Source organism: Dasypus novemcinctus, chromosome 16 (assembly GCF_030445035.2).
Source record: "Dasypus novemcinctus isolate mDasNov1 chromosome 16, mDasNov1.1.hap2, whole genome shotgun sequence".
NCBI lineage: Eukaryota > Metazoa > Chordata > Mammalia > Cingulata > Dasypodidae > Dasypus > Dasypus novemcinctus.
The window spans coordinates 51,987,866-52,012,406 of record NC_080688.1 but is presented as its reverse complement, the minus strand read 5'-3'; the positions used below and the strand labels follow the sequence as shown (position 1 = coordinate 52,012,406).

At 40.7% G+C, this 24,541-nt stretch overlaps 1 protein-coding gene across 3 annotated transcripts in view; it reads right to left on the bottom strand.

Moving 5' to 3' along the window:
- Positions 1-4,559: 4,559 nt before the first annotated feature.
- The window catches only part of ELP2 (elongator acetyltransferase complex subunit 2), a 56,804-nt gene continuing 36,822 nt past the window's right edge, over positions 4,560-24,541 (bottom strand). For all 3 annotated transcript variants that reach the window (XM_004464514.3, XM_071208636.1, XM_071208635.1), the window contains 5 exons: positions 16,391-16,583; positions 14,970-15,091; positions 12,840-12,973; positions 12,229-12,342; positions 4,560-6,528 (listed from right to left, as the gene is read on the bottom strand). In XM_004464514.3, the coding sequence (XP_004464571.2) occupies positions 6,372-6,528; positions 12,229-12,342; positions 12,840-12,973; positions 14,970-15,091; positions 16,391-16,583 (720 nt within the window). In that variant the 3' untranslated portion in view covers positions 4,560-6,371. The remainder of the gene's footprint in view (positions 6,529-12,228; positions 12,343-12,839; positions 12,974-14,969; positions 15,092-16,390; positions 16,584-24,541) is intronic.

The following is a 24,541-nucleotide window of genomic DNA, read 5'->3' as shown; positions in this document are numbered from 1 at the left end:
GAAAGATCTGAATGGGCCACGTTAGTGCAGAGTGCTTGAAGATTCTTTTAAAAAAATCACTGAGCTACCATTTACTCAAGAAATATTTTTATGTACCTGGCTATGCCCAGGGCACTGTGTGCTGATGGTGTGTGTGTGTGTGTGTGTGTGTGTGTACACATATGGTCCCTACAGCCAAATAGGGAAATAAGCCACTGAAAACCCAGGCATAAGGCAATGTGGGACCTGGCTGCTGGTTCAGGATGTTGGTGTAGAATTATAGGAGAGGAAGGCTGTGGTGGTGAACCCATTGTAAATTGAACCATTTGAGATTACTTCAGTTAAACTGAGGCCCAAATCAATCAGGATGGACCTTTATAAGCAGAATGAAATTGAGACATGGAGAAAGTCAGAGAGAGAGCAGCCAGAAGCTGAACATCAAAGGAACCTGGAAGTGAAGGGAGAGGCCAGAAGAGGCTGCCATGTGCATTGCCATGTGACAAAGAAGCCCAGGACTAAGGATCACTGGCAGCCAGCCCCAGAACACCAGTCTGCAGGAAGAAAGCATCACTTTGAGGCTGCCTTGATTTGGACTTCTCCTAAGCCTCAAAACCACGAGCTAATAAATATTCCCATTGTTTAAGCAAACCCATGACATGGTATTTGCTTGAGCAGCCAGGACATTAAAACAAAGGGGATACTTCCAACCTGGGTGTCCAGGGACGCTACCCAGAGGAAGCTTTTGAACTGGGCCATCACCATGGACTGCAAAGATGAGGGGGAACCAGGGGGATGTGGAGACACTGGGAGCATCAACCTTTAATTGATCCTCTCAGTTACATTTAACCAAGATTTCCTGGGCTTTCCCTGCTGTGATGGCCTGGAGTTATGTACCCCAGAAAAACATGTTCTTAATCCACTCCTGTAGATGGGAACCCATTCTAAATAGGACCTCTTCATGAGTTTACTGGCCCAACTAAATCAGGATGGTCCTAATAATACTACTTACTGGATGCCTTAATCTGACTAGAGAAGGCCATGGAGGGAGAATTCACAGGGAAAAGCCAGAAGCTGGAAGTTAATGGAACCCAGAAGAGAAAGAAGATACCACCATGTGCAGTGCCACATAGTGGAAAAGCCAAGGAACCCCAAAAATTGCCAGCCAGCCAGAAGATCCTAACCTCAGAAGGAAGCAAGCCTTCTAGACTCTGAAATTGTGAGCCAATAAGTTCCTGTGGTTAAGTCAACCAATTATATGGTATTTGTTTTAGCAACCAGGAACTAAAACACTTGCCAGAAAGAGACTGTCAGAAATCAGGCTGCTTGGCTTTGGCCCCTGCCGGAAGCAGATCCCCTAGACCTACCATGAGTGTCTTACATGTGCTCACCATCTAACAAGCCCCCAGGTCCTGCCACTGTCTCCTCTCACCTGGTCCAGCTGCTGGCCCTGGAGCCTTGGAGGACCCTGAGCTAGTCCATGCTGAGGTCCTTAGCAGCCAGCTTCTGCACCCAAAATTTACAGCTTCATATGAAAATAGCTTTCAGTGGCTACTTACCTGAGATCCTGAAAAAAGTGTCTATGGGCCAAAGTGGGCACACAGGAGAAATGACTCCAATTTTGTACTTAAAATCTCTCCCACTTGGTGAGGCTTTGTGCCTGGCCCAGCTCACTGAACCTGGTTCTTTGCTTCAGATTGTTATCTCCCAAATCCCCTTGTTCCCAAGTTAACAGACTTCTATAGGACCCACCTCCCAGAGCCCCCTAGCAATGGACTCAGTTTGTGAGAACTCCCACCCTACATAAGGGGTTCATTCATGTACTTTTCATGTGTTCACTCACTTGGCAAAAGTCTAATGAGTGCCTCTGTGAGTTAGGCACTAGGCAGGGGTGGGGAAGCAGGTTTGGAGTGAGGTTGTAGAAGGCCTTGTCAGCCTAAGGGACTAGAATTTCATTCTGAATGTTTTCAAGCAACAAAGTAACCCCAAGAGGTGATTTAGGCAGTTATCTAATGGTATGGCTAGGCTGGATGGGGTGGTGAAAACTAGGGACATGGAGACTAGCTCTAACCTCTTGAAATTATTCAGGCTTGAGTCACTGAAGATGAAACCTGGGGCTTTGGCAAGGGCATTCTCTCAGTTTGTTGGGCACCAGCTCCCTGCCAGACAGTGGCAGAAGCTGGGAAGCCAACAGGAAATTCGGTAGCCTCTGCACCTGAGAGGTCCCCAGGAGAGTGAAGGTGATGTGTCCTCTGTCAGTTCACCTTCCAGGCTGCAGAGTGCTGGAGAAGAGGATTTCCCCAGTCTGGGACTGCAGGAGACCTTCCCAGAGGGTCCTGGAGAAGTGACGGAGGGAGTTAAGCATTCCATGCGCATTCCATATGCTTGGAGGTGTGAAAAGGCTCAAATAATTCCAGAAGCAAAACTTTCAATGAGGCTGAAGCATAGGCTGTGGTTGTGTGGGGATGAGGGATGGGGTTAGGCTTTGCAGTGCAGCAGAGACAGAAGACACAAGGGTGTCTCCACAGGACAGTGATTGGACCAGAGGTGGGTCTTAGCCGCTGGCAGCACTGAAGAGGGGGCAGGTATGGAGAGGCTACAGACAGCACTGCCTGTCAGAGGCTGGACTGTCCTGGAGAGGAGGAATGAGGGTCCAAATTGAGGCCCAGAAGGTGTTGCGATGAAATTCAGGGACAAAAGGGGAGGACTGACTCAGGTGCTGGTGCTGTCTGATTGGAGACTGAATGAAATGTTGGGAAGAGGGGGCATAGGGCATAGGGAGACAATATGGAACTTAGTTCAGGACATCTAAGTAGAGAATGGGGTCCAAGGCTCAGGAAGGAGAATGTCTGGGTTGGAGACACAGCTCATAGTTAAGGAACTGGGGAGTACGTTTAGGTAAGAAGGAAGAATGCTGGGAACACTGGCATTTACAGGGTGTCTACCCTCATGCCATTGAAGGGGTGAAAATGTACAGTGGGAGAGGTAGGAGGAGAGAGAGAAGGGAGTTGGCAGTATCTAAGGCTGAAAGAATAAGATTATAGAGCTTGCTTTTGAGATAGTGTGTGGTCACTCAAGTGAGAGTGGTTTGTTTTTTTGGTGGGGATGGAAGCTCCATTATAAAGGTCCTCTTAAATGGTGAGGAAGGGTAGAGGGTTTCTCACTGGCTAAACCCTCCAAGACCTTGGCCTCTCAATCCCAGAGGTAGCTGGGAGCTGGAATACTGATGGGTTAAATTTCCTGCCAGCGGTCAAGGTGGCAGATGGATGCTTCAGAGAAGGAGGAATTTGGTTTAAATAATGAAATAACTTGGCACTTCCTGCTAGAGTGAAATGCAAACTCCCTAAGGATGAGAACCTGCTGACCTAGATAGTCTGGCACCTATGAAATCCAAAGAGGGCCCACATGGATGGAATAAGAGAGATATACAATAGAGCAGACTTCTCGGCAGAGCCTAGCAGAGTGCGTACTCTGGCAGAAACCATTTAGAGCAGTGGAAAGATCAGAAATCCCAGGAAGCTAAAAAGGAGACCTTTTCTGTGAATAGAAGCTAAAAGGGCAGCATGGAAACATGACATGGTTGGGAACAAGGCTCCATTATATCTACACCCAGAATGTTAAAATCAACAAAACCCACCAGTACTAGGCAAACCACAAGAGATGGGGGAAGGAATCAGAGCAGCAAGTTTCCTGACACTGTTTAGCCGGGGGCTCAGCTTCTCCTAGTATTCATTCAGGGGCAGGACCACTGGGCTACACCCTTCCTTGCCCCTTCTCCTTCAAGATAGGGAAAAGATCTTTTGTCAATTATTCTATTTATTGCCTGGTGGATCTCATTTAAGAATGCTTCCTCCACCAGCCACCTGTGCTGTCAAACTTATCCCTGAAGTCAACAAATATTTGACCCTAGTATATGCAATACACTGTATTAGATACTGTGAAGAATGAAGAAATAAAACAAAGCCAAGTGGCTTAGGCTTTAGGAGGCTTGTAGAGTGGGCCTTCACAGGTTGCCTACCCAGCATCCACTGCCACTCTGATTTTGTTTTGGAAAATCACCCCAAATAGAGCAGTCATGTGGTCCCAGTGGGACTGACTGTGACTCCATTTCCAAGGTAGGCAATTTCATGGCTATTGCCACAGTGGACAGCCAGGTCCCTTACACACTAGGATTATTTCAAGAATAGTTCAGTCAGAGTAAAACTAGAGTTTACAGGTTTATTTCCTTTGCCATAAGCAAGGAAATATGTAGCCCCCAGGACTGCTTGTACCCTTCTTACAGCCATGAGGGAGGGCAACGGAGAAAGCTGATACAAGGAGAATGCAGAACTGAATATCAGAAAGGAAAGAGAGTCCAGAAACCTGCCCTGCCACTGGACTTTTTTCAGTTATGTGAGTCAATTCCTGTGTCAATGGAGATGCACTTTCACAAAACAGAAAGCACCCAGTTAATATAGCTAATATATATGCATACATAGGAGATATAATATAACAAATGTCATAAAAAGAAAATCAGAATAAAATACTATGGATTTCAAAGAAAGAAAAGAATACCCGAAGCTAGGAGACTAATAAAGGGTCTATGAAGGTGAATGAGCAGAGCTTTATTCAATTATAACAGTAACAGGAATGAGTTATTGGTTTCAGCACTGGACTAACATTTTTCATGCACTGGCTCATCTGATTCTCAAAACAACTCTATAAGGCAGTACTTTTTATTAATTGAGACTAATAGTTGTCTACCCTAATATCTGTTTTTTTCTTCCAGAATAAAGCATCCCAATTCCCATCCGAGCACATGGCCACCCAGAATAAATATTTCATTTCCTAGCTTTTCTTTGAAGCTAGAAATGGATACCAGACTAAATTGTGGTCAATAATTATTAAGCATAACTGTGTGTGACTTCTAAGAAGTTTTCTTAAAGTTGGGGGTGGGTGTTGGGGAGCTTTGCTCATACCAAGCAACCTTCCTGGACAGTGAGGTGGAAGCCATATGCTAAGGATGGCAGGCAGGAAATAAAGAGTCTGTGTCCCCTGGTCATATTAGGATGTCTCTCTACACATCCTGTTCTGCCTACCTCGACCTCTTTCACTCGAGGAAGAAATAAAATACTTGGCATGAATCAGAAGGACATTTTGCATTTTCTATGGTAATGTTATCTCCATTTAGAGAGATGAGGGAAAAGCTTGCCAAGATTCAAACTCATTTCCACCTAATCTCCCAAGTCCAAGTTCCAACCCTCCTAGAACTGCCTTGAGAAATACACAGGATTTGGTCAGGGGAAAAGTGGGGAGGAAAATGTGAGCAAAAACCAAAGACAGGAGAAGAGGAGTAGAAGAGGAAAGAAGGGGCTGAGTAGGAGAAGCACTGAGTTGGAGACTGTATCCCTGTGGGTAAGGGGTATGGGGCAATAGGTGGCCCTCCCAGCTGAGCTATCTCCCTGCACTCTTCTCTGAAAGCCCTGGAAGTGAGCACCTTGCAGGAAGCAGCAAGTGGCAGAGGTAGGGGGTGGAGGTTGGTACATGGACACCAGGGCTGTTCCCACCATCAGCAACAGCCTTATGTTAGCTTGCATCCAACTTGAATGTAATATGCCAAAGTTATTTTCCTCAACATGTTATTACAAAAAATTTCAAGCATATAGAAGAGTTGAATTTTACAGGGAACACTTATATATTCATTACCTAGATTCTACCATGAACATTTCACTGTGCTTCCTTCACTGCCTACCTGTCCACCTGACCATCCATCAAGCCATCTTATTTTTATGCATGTCAGAGTAAGCTGCAGAACTCAATTCACTTCCCCCTAAACAATTCAGAACACACATCAATGATTAGAGTTTTTGTGTGACAGTTTGGTTGGTTTTTCCCAAAGTCATTTCAAATCGTCAAACGAATAATGTGGTTTCAAACACACATCTACTGTAAGAAACCATTTTCCCTGGAGCCACAAAATGTCCCATTGTTGGCTTTGTTATTTTAGTTAAGACAAAACAAAATCAACATTTCACTTAATAGCCTAGGGCTACAAGGGATGTATAACAGACCTTTACTTTTGTCATCCAGCCCTCAGGATCACACCTACTGAGTGTCTGGGGATTAGCCTTCAACAGTCTTTCTCTGCTGGACACCCATCAGCAGTGGTCCCAGATTCCCTGGTTAATCACCTCCAGGATTCCAGTTCTGCTAGTTGCTTTCCTGTTCTTTGTTCTAGTCTTACACGCTCTGTTGAGTTGAAACCCTTACATTAATGTGAAAAGCTGACCTGGTGAGTGGTAGCAGGTGGCCTGGAAACTGTCCCCATGTCCACCGAGGTTCCCTTTTCAGATACTCGCTGCCTGGTCCTACAGAGCCTCTCTTTGTGGATGTGTTCTTTCTATCTGGGCATAGCATTACAGTGCACATCTGTTAACTCTGTGTATCTTCACAGTATGATCTTCACCACAACTTGCAAAGTGTAACCATTCAGCACCTTCTGCTTCTTTCTGTTCAGTTTTTCCATTACAATTCTTCCAGCATAATTTTCTGATAGCAAGTGTATGACTTTGGCTAAAAGAAAGATAAAGAAACCATGAAATGAATGTAAACTATAACTATAAAATATTTTACTAGGTGCTCATCTTAATATTAATTTAATTAGTAGGCTCTTCCTATTAATGTTTACATGAATGGAAGTCAAAATCTGAAAATAAAAAAAAATTAAAAAGAAAAAAAGAACCAAAAATATATCTGAAAATACCAAAATGTATATGTTTTTAAATACCACCATTAATATTCTAGCAATTACATTTATCTTAACCTTAAAAACATCTTATTTACTTAAAACTGTCACACTACATACTTTACCTACTGGCCAATGACACCACCAAAAAGAGCAAGATCTATACAATGAATTTCTGTCAAATTTTATTTAATGATCAGCAGAAATATGAAATGGCTATTAAAAGAAGTCTTTCAGAAAACTTTACTAAATATGTTTTTTGTTTTGTTTTGTTTTTGAGGTACAAGGGCTGGGGATTGAGCCAGGACCTCGTATGTGAGAAGCTGGCACTCAACCAACTGAGCCACATAGGCTCTCCTTAGTTGGTACTTTGTTTGTTTGTTTTTTACAAGATTTATTTATTTATTACTCCTTCCCCTCCCCCTACCCTGCTGTTTTAGCTGTCTGTGTCCATTCACTGTGTGATCTTCTGTATCTATTTCTCTCTTAGTCTTCTCATTTTTTCTCCTCTAGGATTCACCGGGATTTGATCCTGAGGACCTCTGATGTGGAGAGAGGTTCCCTGTCAATTGCACCACCTCAGTTCCTGGTTTCTGCTGCACTTCACCTGGACTCTCCCCTTCATCTCTCTTTTGTTGCCTCATCACCTTGCTGTGTGACTCACCTGTGTGGGCACTGGCTCACCATGCAGGTACTCAGCTTGCTGCACGGGTACTCGGCTCGCCACACAGGCACAGGCTCACTGCACAGGCAGTGGTTCACCACATGGGCACTCGGCTTGCCACATAGGCACTCGCATGGGCACCCAGCTTGCCACGTGGGCACACTTTCTCTTCTTTTCACCAGGAGGCCCCAGGGATTGAACCCGGGTCCTCCCATATGGTAGGCAGAAGCCTTATCACTTGAGCCACATCCACTTTCCTGTTTTTTTGTTTTAGGAGGCACTGGGGACAGAACCCTTCCATGTGGCAAGCAGGCATTCAACCGCTTGAGCCACATCCACTCCCCTAGTAAGATTTTTTTAAATTAAGAATTCCAACTTCACAACATATTATTTTTGGGATATCTCTGAATTGTTTGGATTAACATTTTTACTGCTGAGTAAAGAAAGACAGCAAAAGGCTTAATGAATTGCCCAAACTGACAATGTGGAAGAATCCTGGTCTCTAATCTGACCTCTAATTGCATGACTTTTAGCAAGACACTCAAATTACTCAATACCCCCAACCAAAGGCAGACCTAAAATGCTGCCAAACATAGATTAATAAACCCCTATGAAAATACAACATCCCCTATAAATTTAAACTGCAAATTAGCAAAGACCCCTGTTTTAGTTTCTTTGCTAACTAAGACAAATACCATACAATGAGCTGGCTTAACAATAGGAATTTATCGGTTCATGGTTTCAGAGGCTAAAAGGCTTGCTCCTTTCCCAGAGTTGCATCTTCTGGCCATCTTTGGGGTTCCTTTGCTTTTCTGTCACATGGCAGTGTCTTCTCCTTTCTCTTTCTGGTTCCGCTGATATCCAGCTTCTTGCTTCTTCCATGACACCTTCTGTGTCTAATTTCCTTTGCTTTTAAGGACTTCAGCCATGTTGGATGAAGGCCCACCTTAACTAATAACATCTTCATTTTGTGCCCCCTTAACTAATAACACCTTAAAGGGCCTATTTACAAATGGATTCACAACCCCAGGACCAAGGGTTGAGACCTGAACACACATTTTTGGTTTTAAGATTTATTATTTCTTTCTTTCTCTCCCCATCCCTCCCCGCCCCAGTTGTCTGCTCTCTGTGTCCACCTACTGCGCGCTCCTCTGTGACCACTTCTATCCTTATCAGTGACACCGGGAATCTGTGTTTCTTTTTGTTGAGTCATCTTGCGTCAGCTCTCCGTGTGTGTGGTGCCATTCTCGGGCAGGCTGCACTTTCTTTCGCACTGGGTGGCTCTCCTTACAGGCTGCACTCCTTGCGTATGGGGCTCCCCTATGCGGGAGTTTGAACCGCAGACCTCCCATGTGGTAGACAGATGCCCTATCCATTGGGCCAAGTCTGCTTCCCCGTAGCATGTTCTTAAGTGCAGTGGATAACTGCAGAAAGGTTGGTAAGGACCTTTGTGCAGTCTCTAATGTTTGCTTATGGGAAAGTTGTAAAACAATTTTGAATAATCCTAAAATGTTTTTGTTTTTTCATTTTTATTTTTGTTTTTCAATACATTTATTGGAAGCCTTGTCAAAATGCATGGCCCTTTCATGAGGTATCTTGAGAAGACGAAGGTGGAAAGGAGACAGGGCATGGACAAGAGCTCACTTGTCCTTTCCAATAGCTCAGGTTCAGTGGGACCATTGTTAAATTCATTTAAATGATATATTTGAAGCTGACTAAAATTTAATTAAAAGACATGCTGATGTTGAGTGTCATAAAACTATCTGCTGCTACATTCTGACAAGGGGTCCATGGTTTTCACCTGACTGGCAAAGGTGTCCGGTGGAACAAAAAAAGGTTAAGAACCCCTGCTCTAAGGCCTCATCCGAAGTATTTTTAATGTCCATATTTCAAGAGTCTCTTCAAAGCAATTTGTGTGCTTTTTCAGTCAAGTGCTTCACAGTTCTTCCAGCTTCCTACCCATCACTCAATTCTAAAGCCAATTCCAATTTAAGTATTTGTCACAATAGCATCCCACTTCCCAATACCAAAAACTATTGTCGTTTCCTGGCTGCTAAAACAAATTTGACTTAACAACATGAATTTATTGGTTTACAGTTTCAGAGGTTAGAAAGGCTTGCTTCTCCCTGGAGTCAGTATCTTCTGGTTGGCCAGCTACCTTGGGAGTTTCGGCACATGGCCGGGTCTTCCCCTTTCTTTTCACGGTTCTGTTGACTTCCAGCTTCTTGCTTCCCCATGGCTTCTTCTTCTCTGTCCAATTTTCTCTGTTGTAAGGACTTCAGCCATACTGTATTAATGTCTAACCTCATTCAGTTTGGGGACACCTTAACTAATAACATCTTCCAAGGTCCTATTTACAAATGGGTTCACAGCCTCAGGTTCAAGGGTTGGGATCTGAACATGCCTTTTGTGAGAGACATGAGTCAATCCCAACAAAGCTTAAACCAAAAAGCAAGAGGGAGAAAAAGTGTAGTAGGTTTTAAGGCAGCAAACCCTGAAAACACAATACCAGAGAACATGAATTATGCTTTCAGATGCTGAGAATCCCTGCCATCAGATGCACTTTCAAAATAAAAAGGTGAGAATTCAGTATAGTATTCAAGTAATGAAATACATTTTTTTAAATCCACACATTAGAACCTATGCAAATGCAGAACCGAGTCTTTACAAGCTGTCACTTTGGGAAGTTATACACATTTCATCAATGCTGCTGTGCCTCAATGTTTTCTAAAAATTCTTCTAAAGGAAACACTTCCAGATTAGACAAACTATGGCATTGAATACTCTCAATAATAGCTCATCTTCTTCCTTTGAGGATGAATTTGAGTACTGAAAGTGGTCAAGAGTCATTTTGAGCTCAGCTTAGAAATAAAATAAATGTCAAGCTTAAAAAATAAAGCAAATGATTGAAATGGCCAAAACAGTAAAAAGTATAAGATTAATTTTCTTGTATAAAGTTCTAAAAATATTTTAAGTGATACAACATCAATGGGATCTCATTTATCATTGATCAATATTAAAGCTCCCTCATTTCATTAAAAGAATGATTTGAAGTAGTGACATCACTGGAACGAGTTTATATATAGTATATTCTTCCCAGGGGCGAAACTCTGAGAGATAGTACTCAGTTGGCTATTTAAGCTTTGAGACAGTGGGTTTCTTTTTTCTGTAATGCCTTTTTTTTTTTTTTTTAAAGATTTTATTTATTTATTTAATTCCCCCCCCCCCTTGTCTGTTCTTGGTGTCTGTTCGCTGCATCTTGTTTCTTTGTCCACTTCTGTTGTCGTCGGCGGCACGGGAAGTGTGGGCGGTGCCATTCCTGGGCAGGCTGCACTTTCTTTTCACGCTGGGCGGCTCTCCTCATGGGCGCACTCCTTGCGCGTGGGGCTTCCCCACGCGGGGGTCACCTTTGCATGGCACGGCACTCCTTGCGCGCATCAGCACTGCGCATGGCCAGCTCCACACAGGTCAAGGAGGCCCGGGGTTTGAACCACGGACCTCCCATATGGTAGACGGACGCCCTAACCACTGGGCCAAAGTCCGTTTCCCTGTAATGCCTTTTAAACCCAGCGTGTTAACACATAACACCTAGAGGATACAAAGTTTGGGGAACCAACCTAAAAGGCAGCATTTTCTTATATGACCATTGTATCTTATTACTAGCAAAAACTCTAATTTGAAAGGTATTTGAAATTTGGTAATGATTAGCAATTCAAATAATGAAATGTGGTCAGGAATTCATTCCATCTTACAAATCCTAAGGCACCATAAGTGACCAAAAAAAATAAAAATCTTGAATGAAAACCTCAAATTCTGTGATGCCCTTTTCCTGTGTTTCCGAGGCTTCTTCCAGTGTCCCAGATTCAGGTTGTGCAAGTGGTCTGGAAAAGAGGTGGGAGGGGAGCCCAGGAAGACAGCAGTTTCTAATGCCTGGAATATGGGATTTCATTGGAGTTCTTCTCTCTTTAGCATGCCAGTAGCACACATTTTTCCAACTGCTAAAACCATAATCAGAGAGGGGGAAGGAGCCATGAGGGCAGCAGCAATTAAGGAAGACTCTCATTTTAATGAGTGCAACTATAGTGAGTACTACATGCTTTGCTCACATGGAGACATGCTCCACTGGATGGAATACCTTGTAAAAGACATGTGCTCACAAGTCTCATCATAACGCCAATCATCCTCAGCGTAATATTATTTGGGATTGTATTTGAAATTTTATATTATAAATAGCTAAAGAATCCTAAGAAAGTAAGACAGAGAATGATGTTAATGACTTTTTGAAAGTTTAGACATTATCTGAGAATCAGATGGGTAAAAAAGTAGATTAAATCTTATCCCTATGTCTAAGCAGGCAGTTAGGAGTGGGGGGAGGTTGCACATGGTAGGCACTCTAAACCAGCTTAGGTGACAGAGGCCCCATGACCGGGCGTGAGCCTCAGGCTACACATACTGTGCTTGAAAGTCAGTTATGACTTTGAGGGGCACCCAACAATTTGCTCCCTTTGGGTATCTAAGCTGAAGTGTTCAAATGCAAGCACGCAGTTACCAAAACATCATCTCAAATGTTTCAAAGAATCACTAACATTCTGAATCAAATTTTATTAAGAAATCACTGAGCTCAAATGGTTATTATTTGTAAAGACAATGTTCTATAAACATGTCAAGCAAACTTTTAAAAACAAAGTACACCATAATAAGACAATTTTAAGAAAGAGTACCATGGGACAAAGAATTCATTTAATGGTAAGTACCATGAACAGAAACCTGTTTCCCTCTACGTGCAAATGTGACATGAAATGTGCCGCTAAAGACTCCACAATTTCTATCTAATCTGATGAAAATAGAAACAGGAAGAAAATACCTTTGACTTGTGTCTACACAGTGGGTCCAGTCATTTATTTCTGGAACTTCATCAGCTTTTTTCCAGGTATACAAACAAATCTTTCCATACTCTAATCCTACTGCAACAACATACCTGTTTTAAAGAGGAAGGGTGAGAAAAGAGAAGGATTCACTTAGCACAGATATGTTATCTCCATCATCACCCTAAGGGAGTTCTTCACGGTGTCCCCAACTGTCCCTGGCTTATGAGGGACTTCGGTTAAACATGCCAGTTCAGGAGATGGTGCATTATTCTACTGCCCTCAAGGAGCCTCCTCTTGAGAGTATACACACAGTTTTACCTCTGACCTCTGCTGGCAAAACCCACCAACAAAAGACACCTGTTAAAGAAAAACCACTACAATCCTCTTCTTGGTTGAAATAAGAATCTTTTAAATCTTACTCCAAATCTCTTTTTCACCACTCTAAGTCATTAAGTTTCATTACTTTTAAGAGAAACAAGCATTTTGAAAACAGTGGCAATTCAGAAGCTAAGAGAATCCCCAAATAAAATTATAAAAAGACTCAAAATATTGAGAAATCCAAGTGGACCTCTTAAAGAAAATGACAAAGTCCCACACGGAGACTGACCTTTGGGAGAGGTTAAGCACTGGGCAGACGCTGACAGCTGTCACAGGCCCACCCACATCCAGGACTGAGGAGCAGGGGCCAATGCTGTGCTCAACGGAGTCATCACTGGAGTCACATTCACCCCAGACAACCACCTAACAAAGAAGATCAAACCTTGTAGAGCTTTTACCTTGTAAAGTTTCTGGCAATGCATTAGACAAGTTTTAATAGCACAGATAACACAGAATATTTACTCTGGTATTTTATTTTTTTAAATGGAGCATGCATTTGTGCATGATGTCACAGGACTTCAGAGTACCTGAAGCATCTCAGAGAAACCTCGGTATAGCAGACATTGAGTCTCCAAAACATTAACTCCCTAAGTGCGTTGGTCTACAAATGAACTCCCTGCCCAGAGGCCGGAGGGATGTCCAGCTTGCTCTTTATGCTCATGAAACCAGTTCTGATCCATCGAGTTCCACTGATCATATTCTCACTGAAGGGTACATGCACCTATCCGAGAAACTGCCACAAAAATTTATGGGGACCAATAAAGTCCCTAGCTCTTCTTCTACACCACCCAAGGCTGAGGGAATCAGATTAGCAATCAGAAAGACCTAAACTTAGTAACTTGATGTTATACCTCATAAGAAATGAGGCTTTCATAGAAGCTCATGCCTCAAAGGCTTGTGATTGGTCACAAAGAAATGGAGAGGGAGTGAAGGAGACAACAGTTACAAAATGCAGGACCAAAGCAAGATTCTGAGCAGGACGCTCTGTCCAAACAAGCAAAAACACGTTTCAGAGAGCTTGCTGAGAATGATGCTTTGTCCACGCAACCCCTGAAATATCCCTAAGAGGCACAGCTATGACCCTCTTTGCCTGGGCAAGACTCTGGAGAGAAGCAGCAGTCCTGATTCTTTAGCACATAGCACAGTATGGGCAAATAATTGCCAAAGAAGACGTGAATAGGCAAATGAACAGAGTGATGGTCTGATAGATATTTCAGAGGTTGACATTTAAGTGTTTACCCTGAGTGACACCATGTCCATGTCATCTGCTTTTATAATTTATATATGTCTAAGACTGGAGACAGCATGGAAAAAAAGAGATGCTAAATTACCTCATCCCCTCTAACCTGGAGGAACTACAAAAAAAGGAAATGACATTTCAAAGAGTATAAAAATAGAGGAAAGATCAGAGACCAGGTGGACATTTTCCTAGAGAACCCCTGCCTTTTCCCAGGGCATGCATGGGTCATGTTCAGGTACATATTGCTAGCTAACTTTTTTTCTTGAAGCTTAGGTTTCCTCTACAACCACCACCACATAAAATCATTCATTACAGAATGTTTTAAAAATTAATGTATAAAAAAAGTAAAAACCATCCATATTCCCACCATTTATCTTAAAATGAAATTAAGATAATACAGAATAATTTTACATTTTTGACTTATTATAGCATGAGGCATCCCTCCTGTTAACCATATTCTGAATTATAAATTGTTTTTCCCATATACCCCCTCCTAGTGTCTTAGTCTTGCGCCATTTCATTTACTGTTTTTCTTTCACTGGAGCACTCTTAGAAAAGTCATAAGACTCTTCTCATTTCTTTGATATTTCAAAGCAATGGACTTAGGCAATTTAATAAGAAATGCTTTTTTACATATATCGATTTTAAAAGTTATGTCAGAGAGGCACAATTATATATTTTTTATCCAAACGTTCCTATAATATTACTTTTTAAAAAGATTTTATTTATTTATACCTCTCCCCCACACCCTGCCCATTGTTTGTGCTTGCTGTTTTGCTCATCTCCTTTTCTTTTCTTCTTTTTTTTTTTTAGGAGGCAGCAGAAACCAAAGGGAAGCACCCAACCACTTGAGCTACCTCTGCTCTCTGCTCATTGTGTCTCTCATTGTGCTTCCTCTTTGCATCATCTCGAAGTGTCAGCTCATTGCATCAGCTCACCACACCAGCCTGTCTCATCACCTTGCTGTCTTGCTCATCTTCTTTAGGAAGCACCAGGGACTGAACCCAGGACTTCCTATGTGGTAGGCAGGCACCCAACTGCTTGAGCCACACCTGCTTTCCCATTATATTACTTTTTACATTTGGAAAACATTAAAGTTGCTTTTTTCTTAAAAATTACCTTTTTGTCCCGACTCCCTGTGAAGAAATACTTGCCATCAGGACTCCAATCACAAGACCAAATAATTCTACTGTGAACAGCAGTGATTTTGTTGGTGAAGGCAAAAAGACTGAAAATTGGTTCTGAAAAAAACATGTATGCACTACTCACAAACCAGAACACTGTTTTGTTTTGTACCTTTTCATAAGTTTATGTTTAAGAACCATGTTCATCATGTGATTTAGCCATCAATTTATAGATGGTAACATTTGCACAGATTAAGGCCAAACAAGTAACCCCTCCTCAGAAGGCTATAGGCATACAGTTACTTTTCTAGTAAGAGGTGATTTTATACTGACCAGCCACTCTTCAGTGACTGATAACAAACATAATCTTCTAGAGACTAAACTAAAGGTATATGCTATACCTTTGGAAGAAGAACAAATCAATTTAGCCTTACTCAGAAAGTAGGCAGATATGCATACTGAGCTATAGGAAAAAGATTACAGTCCCACTTAAATAATGTAAAGCAAAAAAAAACTAGGTATTTCCCTCTAAGATTTAAAAGTAGGATAACTTCTAAGCCCTTATATGAACTAAACCTAAAACACATGAACTGCTAACTAGGAGGGAAGGAGAATGTATCTATCAATCCATAAATATATAACAAATTGAAATATTATTAGCATCCCTTTAGCCTTTTTAAAAGTAAACATTGCATGTTAGGAAATCACTACTGATCCAAAAGAAAATAGGCTGCAATATATCCTGAGGATGTGTTATAGTCCCTGAGTATTCTCTAAAATACAAGAAACTTAGGGGTTAGAAATATCACAAGATCAAAATGTATGTAAGTCATCAAAGGAAAAATATAAAATAAGATTAAACAACATAAATATACTTTGTATATTCTCTAGAATTTATTCATCAAAAGAAATGAGGGGAATAGGCCCCTGCTACAAAACCACAAAACTGTCTTCTTTTTAAAAATTTACTCCAAGCTTAGAATGCAGATGGGGAGGTATACACCTTGCCCAGAGGTCATGTTCTCCAGAGATGGAATGAATAAAATGCCCTTTCCAGTTTATCAAACTGAGGTGGCTGTGTAGAAAAAGGCTAAGGATAAAATAGTCTAAGTTCTATCACTTAAAATATTACTATACATGTAAAATAGCTCAGAAAGGAGAAAAAAATACTACTCAATCACCAGTTTTCTAAGTTGTATCTTCATTATTCCTGTCCCATAAAATCCTAGCTCAGAACATATCATCCACATCATTTTGTGGTAGCATTCTATAATCATTTTTGAAAATCAAAATTTTCTACAAATAAATATTTACCCTATTACTACTATTTCTCTTACTCAATAGCTACTCAACGTAGATAAAATGAAGACAACTGTTTCACTAATAACCTTTGAGGCCAATCAGAAGTGGCTTTACCGAATTCAGGTGAAATCGTTTCCTGCCTTTTCCACAATGACCATGTTCGATCTCTGGAAACAGCTAGGAAGAACTTGTCATTGGGTGAGAAAGCCATCTGTGTAACAGTCAAACTGTGGAAAACTAAATTCTGCACTTGTTTCCAAGATGTAGTGTTCCAAAGAATGATAGCTGCATGCTCTTTTTTAGCTGCCTATAGGACAGAGATGAGACAATGAAGCAATTTAAGTATAAACAAACAGAAAACACTTTTTAAAGTAATACAGTGTTTCTATGAGAACATTTGTATGCATCATTTGTATTTATCTGTATAAATGCATGGTAAACATCTGAGGAGACACTATTACCAGATGCAATCTCCAGGAAGTAATACAAAAGACTGGATTAGGAAACATGGGCAGTGGACTTGGCCCAGTGGTTAGGGCATCCGTCTACCACATGGGAGGTCCACGGTTCAAACCCCGGGCCTCCTTGACCCGTGTGCAGCTGGCCCATGTGCAGTGCTGATGTGCGCAAGGAGTGCGCCCCGTAAGGAGAGCCGCCCAGCGCGAAAGAAAGTGCAGCCTGCCTGGGAATGGTGCCGCACACACGGAGAACTGACACAACAAGATGACACAACAAAAAAAAACACAGATTCCCGTGCTGCTGACAAGAACAGAAGTGGACAAAGAAGACGCAGCAAACAGACATAGAGAACAGCAACCGGGGTGTGGGGGGAGGGGAAGGTGAGAGAAATAAATAAATAAATACATCTTTAAAAAAAAAAGGAAACATGAATCAAAGAATTACGCTACAGTCATATTTTAATTTTTTAGAAGAATATATTTGTGTACTAATTGTATAATTTAAAGTTAGTTTAGAGACTTCCACTTCTGATTAATATGGAATAATAGGACTGGATTTACCCTCTCACATAAAACCAATAAAAAAACTAGATAAATAAATGAAAAGATGATGCTCCAAAATATAGGATATCTGTCAACAAAGAACATTGATCCCTGAGAGACAAAACACAGAGAAGGAAAAAAAAGAAAGAAAGAAAGAAAATGAAAGGATCAAAAGAGCATGATTGGGGAAGCGGACTTGGCCCAGTGGTTAGGGCATCTGTCTACCACATGGGAGGTCCACGGTTCAAACCCTGGGCCTCCTTGGCCCATGTGGAGCTGGCCCACGCACAGTGCTGATGCGCGCAAAAAAAGTTAAGCCTGCCCAGGAATGGGTGCCACACACGCGGAGAGCTGGCACAACAAGATGACACAACAAAAAGAAACACAGATTCATGGTGCCGCTGACAACAACAGAAGTGGACAAAGAAGAACCGCAGGAAATGGACACAGAGAACAGACTGGGGCGAGGGGGTAAGGGAGAGAAAAAAAAAAGAGCATGATTGAACTATGTGACAACTTCAAACAGCCAAATTTAAGTATAATTAGCATTATACTTAATGTAATTGAATCCAAAAAGCTCCAAAGAAACATGAAGAAAATAACTACAATAATCAAATTGCTTAAAATCAGTGACAAAGAGAAAAAGATAAAAGCAGTCAAAATTTAAAAATAGAGGAGAAACAAAAATTACAGCAGTTTTCTTGTCAGAAACAATACAAATCAGAAGATAATTGAGAACCATCTTCAAAGGAACTAAAATAAAAAACAAAAATTCTCTACCTGCCATATTTTTTTCAGACAGACAAAAGCTGAAAAATCTTATCACCATAGACCTGCATTACAAGAAATATTAAAATACATCCTTCAAATAGAGGGAAAATGATGCCTTATGGAAAACTGGCAAAAAGACCTTTTCTATTTATATCCCTTTAAAAGATAATTGACCTAGGAAAACCAGCAAGACGGCAGTGGAGTAAGGAGCTGCTAGAGGGCAGTTAGCAAACACCCAGGGCTATCTGAAGCACCTGTCTGGAACTTCAGGAGACCAGAAGGGCATCCTGCAACATCCTTGAAGAAGTGAAAGGAAGAGACTGCCCATCTGCAGAGAAGACTTGTAAGTAGAGCACTCCACACCCCAGAGGCCGGTGCCCATCCTCCACTGGAGACACAAGTCGCCTCTGGAGCTGTTCTGCAGCTGGAATTCAAAGCTTCACTTCCCCAAAACCGGGGAGGAAGAGATGGCTGGGCACCAACTTTAGCTACTGAGGAGTAAATTCAGCAGGCTAACATATAATCCTGAGAACAGCTAAAGTTTGAGCCTGTCCAAGTGGAAAGAGGCCGGGAGCCACCATCGTAACCCCATGCCTGGCACGAGTGGAAGCGGGGAGGACTGAGGAGCCCAGTGCCGCTGGGGACTGGCTTCTTTCCATCCAGGTCAGATTGCAGCTCTAGCCTAGGCCCCAGTGCCACCTCTGAAAGGGAGGAAGCCGCAGGGACCAGCGCCAGCATCTCTGAGAAATTGCCAGCCAAGCCACAGAAGCCAGTGATTGTCCTACTCTGGTGGCACAAGCCGCCCCAGGAGTTCTTCTGCGATTGGAATTGGAAACTCCATTTCCCAAAAACAGGGGAGTAGGAGACGGTTGGCTGCTTATTTCAGCTACTGATTGGTAGACTCAGATGGTTAAGGAATAACCCAGGGAACAGCTGGGGTGTGAATCTGTCCAAGTTGGAAAAGAAAGAGGCCAGTGGCCGCCATTTTGGCTCTGCCCCTAGCCTGAGGGGAAGCCTGGCTAACACAGTGACAGCAGGAACCGGTTGGTTCTTTCACCCAGATCAGCCTGCTGCCCCAGCCAAAGCTTCACCCCACCTCTGGCAAGGAGGAGGCTGACTAGCTCTGCACCAGCCTATCCAGGTAACTTTGGGTACCTTTGGCTGCCACAAACTGAATAATCTGAAGTCTACTGGGGCAACCATGGTCATCTTGGACCTGCACTGCATAGATTGCTGCCCACACCTGCAGTTCCATCCCCACCCCAGGCAGGGAAGAAAGGGGTGTGAGGCTTCATCAGTCTCTCTGGGCAACCACAGTCTAGGCCTGCATGACTTGGATTATTCCACACAACTGTGACTCTGTCCCTACCTCTGGGAAAGGAGAAAGTTGGGAGAAGCTTCATCAGTCCCTGGGGCAATGAGAGCAGCTTAAGCCTCCACAGTTTAGAGCACCAATTACATCCTTGGTTCCTACTGCACAACCAGCAAGGCAGAAAGGGCAGGAAGCCCTAAACCAAAGAGAAAAACTCTAAATACTCTGGTAAGTGAGATGCCAAGACACCAACAAAAAATTACAATCCACACCAAGCTTCCAGATGACATAAAGGAGTGAGACAACTAATCATAGATGTTCAAACAAATCTTAATAAATTCAATGAGATGGCTAAAGAGATTAAGGATATTAAGACAACACTGGATGAGCACAAAGAAGAATTTGAAAGCATACACAGAAAAACAGCATATTTTATGAGAATGAAAGGGACAATAAATGAAATTTAGAAAACATTGGAACCCTATAATAGCAGATTTGAGAAGAAAGGATTGGTAAGCTTGAAAAAATGGCCTCAGAAAGTGAACATACAAAACAACATATGAAGAAAAGAATGGAAAAAATCGAACAACGTCTCAGCAAATGACAGCAAAAGGCATGCAAACGTAGGCATCATGGATGCCTAGGAGAAGAAGAGAAGGGAAAAGGGGCAGAAGGAACATCTGAAGAAATAATGGTAGAAAATTTCCCAACCCTACTGAAGGACATAGATATCCCTGCCCAAGAAGGACAACATACTCCCCTCAGAAAAAATCTGAATAGACCAACTCCAAGACACAAATACTCATCAGAGTGTAAAATGCCAAAGACAAAGAAAGAATTCTGAGAGCAGCAAGAGAAAAGCAATGCATAACATATAAGGGATATCCAATAAGATTAAGTGCTGATTTCTTACCAGAAACCATGGAGGCAAGAAGACAATGGTCTGACAGATTTAAGATACCACAAGAGAAAAACTTCCAGCAAAGACTCTTATATCCAGGAGGACTGTCTTTCAAAAATGAGGGTGAAATTAGGATATTCACAGATAAACAAAAACTGAGAGAATTTCTAAGCAAGAGAACAGATTTTCAGGAAATAATAAAGGTTGTACTAGAGCCTGAAAAGAAAAGACAGGAGAGAGGGGCCTGGAAGACAGTCTAGAAATGAAGATTATATCAATAAAAGTAACTAAAAGTGTCAAAAGAGTGGTGAAAATAAAGTATGACAGATAAAACTCAAACAGTCGGGAATAAACTTAACCAATGATGTAAAGCATGTTATTCAGAAAACTGCAAAAACAATGTTAAAATAAACCAAAAAAGACCTAAATAACTAGAACATTCCATGCTCATGGATTGGAAGACTAAATATCATTAAGCTGTTAATTCTACTCAAATTGATATACAGATTTAATGCAATCCTGATAAAAATTCCACCAGCTTTAAAGAAAAAATTGAAAACACAATCATTAAATTTATTTGGAAGCATAAGGAGTCCTGAATAGCTGGAAACATCATAAAAAGGAAAAGTGAACCCTCATATCCAGATTTTAAATCATAATACCTACTTCTGGTGGTAAAAACAGCATGGTACTAGCATAAAGAAAGACACAATAGATGAATGGAACCAAATTTATGGTTCAGAAACAGATCCTCGCAGGTATGGTGAAGTGATTTTTGACTAGCCTGTCAAAGCCACACAGCTTGGGCAGAACAATCCATTCAACAAATGGTGCTGAAAGAAGTGGATATCCATAGCTGAAAGAAGGAAAAAGGACCCCTATCTCACACCTTATCCAAAAATCAACTCAAAATGGATCAAAAAACTAAAAATAAAAGGAAGAACCATAAAACTTCTCAAAGAAATTACTGGAAAATATCTTCAAGATCCGGTGGTAGGTGATCGATTCTGAAAGGAGATAAGAGGAGGACTGAGTGGACTACTGATGTTGAATGATTGTAGAAGTTTTAACTAGCTTTACTGTAAAAGTGTGGAAATGTATTGAGTAGATGGTAACACACAGTGAGTAAGAGTTAGTTTATAAATGGGGATGTGACTGAAAATGGTAATCTAGTTATGTAAATGTCAATTGACAGAATGCTAGAGAATAATCTAGGAACTGGATAGCACAGTAAACCAAGAGGTGGATGATAATTGTGGTTGATGGTACAGATGCAAGAGTGTCCTTTGTTAGCTAGAGCAAATGTGTATCACTACTGCAAGGTGTTGGGAATGTGAAGCAGCATGGAAAAAATACAGCTGGAGTGACCTATGGACTGTGGTTAGTAGTAATAATAAAATATTCTTGCATCAATGCGAAAGATGTACTCTGTTGATACTGAGGCAGTATGGAAAACGTGGGTCAAATGTACACTATGGACATGGTAAGAATCAGATGATGATATTTTATCTGTAGCAAACAACACACATTGTGGTGTGTTGATGGAGGGGTGTTGTTTGGGAATTCTGCACAAGTGCATGATTGTTTTATAAGTTTACAACTTCTGTCATGAAAAATATATTTTAAAAATAATAACAGGGTAGGTTGGGGGAAAAACACTCCAAATGTAAGATAATGATTAGTAGTAAGATTTTGACAATATTCTTTCACAATTTGTAACAAACATCTCTTGACAATGCAAGGTGTAGATGTATGGGACCTCTGTATGATGTTATGCATGATGTTTTTAAGTTCACAACTTTTACTATACACTTAATTGTTTATGTATGTTCATATATAAATGATATAAAGACAATAATAATAGGATTGGTTGGTGGGAAAATACTTTGTTTAGTAGTAACATTTTGACAATGTTCTTTAATCATTAGTTAAAAAGATTTAACAACAATGCAAGTTATTGGTGGTAGGGTGAGTTATGAGAGGCCTGTATGATGTTAAATATGTTTGTTTTGTAAGCTAACAACTATTATAATACACTTACTGTTTATGTATGTTTATGTATGAGTGATATACTTCAATAAATTAAAAAAGAAAAAAAAAGCTGAAGGAGTTTATCACCACTAGACTGGCCCTACAAGAGATGCTAAAGGACTCTGCAGGGATAAGAAAAGGAAACTAGACAAGAGATTTAAAAGACACACAAACAAGGATCTCCCAGTAAGAGTAATGACATGGGTAAATATAAATGCCAATACTACTTTATTTTTGGTTTGTAACTCCCCTTTTACTTCCTATTGGATCTAAAAGCCAAAAACAAAGGGTAAATCTGCAGTTTTGGACGACTACATAATATACAAACATGCAATGTGTGAAAAGAACTACATAAAGGTCTGGGGGATGGGCAGATGGATATTGGAATATAGTGAGTATATACCACTGAAATTACAGATTTAGGTTGTTAAATTTAAGCCCCATGCCATACAAAGAAAATGTCAGAGATATGTAAGTACAGATTGCCAAGTGTGGGGGGCAGGGAGAATGGAAAGTTAATGCATAATGGATACAAAGATACTGTTTGAGGAGATGAAAAAGTTTTAGTAATGGAGGGTGCTAAGGGTACTGCAATATTGTGAATGAGGTTAATACCATTAAATGGTACACCTGGGAGTGGTTGAGATGGGAAAGTTTATGCTGTATATATGTTCCCACAATTAAAAGAAAGAATGTGCAACTAAAGAGACTATGACAATTAAATGCAACAAGTGATCCTGGAGAGGATTTATCAAGGGAGGAGAAAAGGTTCAAAAGGACATTATTGGGACACAAGAAAAAATTGGACTGTAGACTGTAAGCTTTATATCAGTGTTAAATCTCTTGTACTTGATAGATGCGCTTAAGATATTCTTAGGAAATGTAAAAGGAAATAGTCAAGGAACGTAATGCATACAACCTACAGGCACAAGTTCAAAAAACTGATTGATACATGGATGGATAGATGGAATGATAAGATTGAGGAATAGGTAAAGAGAATGATACAGTCAATGTAGTAAAATACTAAAATTGGTAGATCTGGGTATTGGGGAAGATGGGGATATGCTGGAGTTCTCTGTATGGAGTTTGTATTATTCACAATTGCCAAAAATACTGATGTAACCCAAGCGTCCATCAACAGATGAATGGATTTTTAAAACGTGAAATATACACACAACAGACTATTATTCAGCCATAAAAAGGAATGAAGTTCTGATACATGGTACAACATGGATCGACTTGAAGACATCAAATTGAATAAGGCAGACATGAAAGGAAAAATATTAAATGATCTCACTGATATGAAATAATATGCAAACTCAGAGTCAGAAATCAAAATATAAGGTACCAAGGGCTTGCGTGGGAATAGAGAATGGGGAGTTAATGCTCAATTGTTACAGTTTCTGTATGGGGTAATGGAAATGTTTTAGTAAAGGATGGTGGTGATGGAAGCACATTTTGAATGTAATTAACACCACTGAATTTTATATTTGAAAGCAGTTAGACGGGGAAATTTTAGGTTGTATATGTTACCAGAATAAAAATTTTTTAAATCCATATAACTGTACAACACAAAGAGTGAACCCTAATGTAAACTACAGAACTATTGTTATTAGTATAATTATAATGTGTTTCATCAATTATAACAAAAGTGCCAACCACGTGCAAAATGTTACTAGAGAAAACTGTGTGTGTGTGTGAATGAGAGGGGGGTAGTATACAGGAACTATGTACTTTCTGCATAATTTTTCTGTATACCTACAACAGCTCTAATTTTTAAAAAATGTATCATAGATCTAAATGTAAAACTTTTTGAAATCTATAAAACTCCCATAATAAACATAGGAGAAAATCTTTGTGACCTTGGATTAAAGATTTCTTAGATACAACATGAAAACCATGACCCAATATAGGAAAAAGTGATAAATTGATCTTCTCCAAAATGTAAAACCTCTGCTCTTTCAGTGACTATTAGGAAACGGAAAATGAAACAATTGGGAAAAAATATCTAAGGCATATATCTGATCAAGGACTTTTATCTAGTCTCTATAAAAACTTTTCAGAATTCAGTAAGAAAACAATCAAACAAACAAAAAAAATGGGCAAAGATTTCCACCAAAAAAGATATCTGGATGGAAAATAAGCATATGAAATGATGCTCAATAGCATTAGTCATTAGGGAGATGCACATTAAAACTACAATGAGAGATCACTATATACCTATTAGAATAGTCAATGTTAAGACTTCC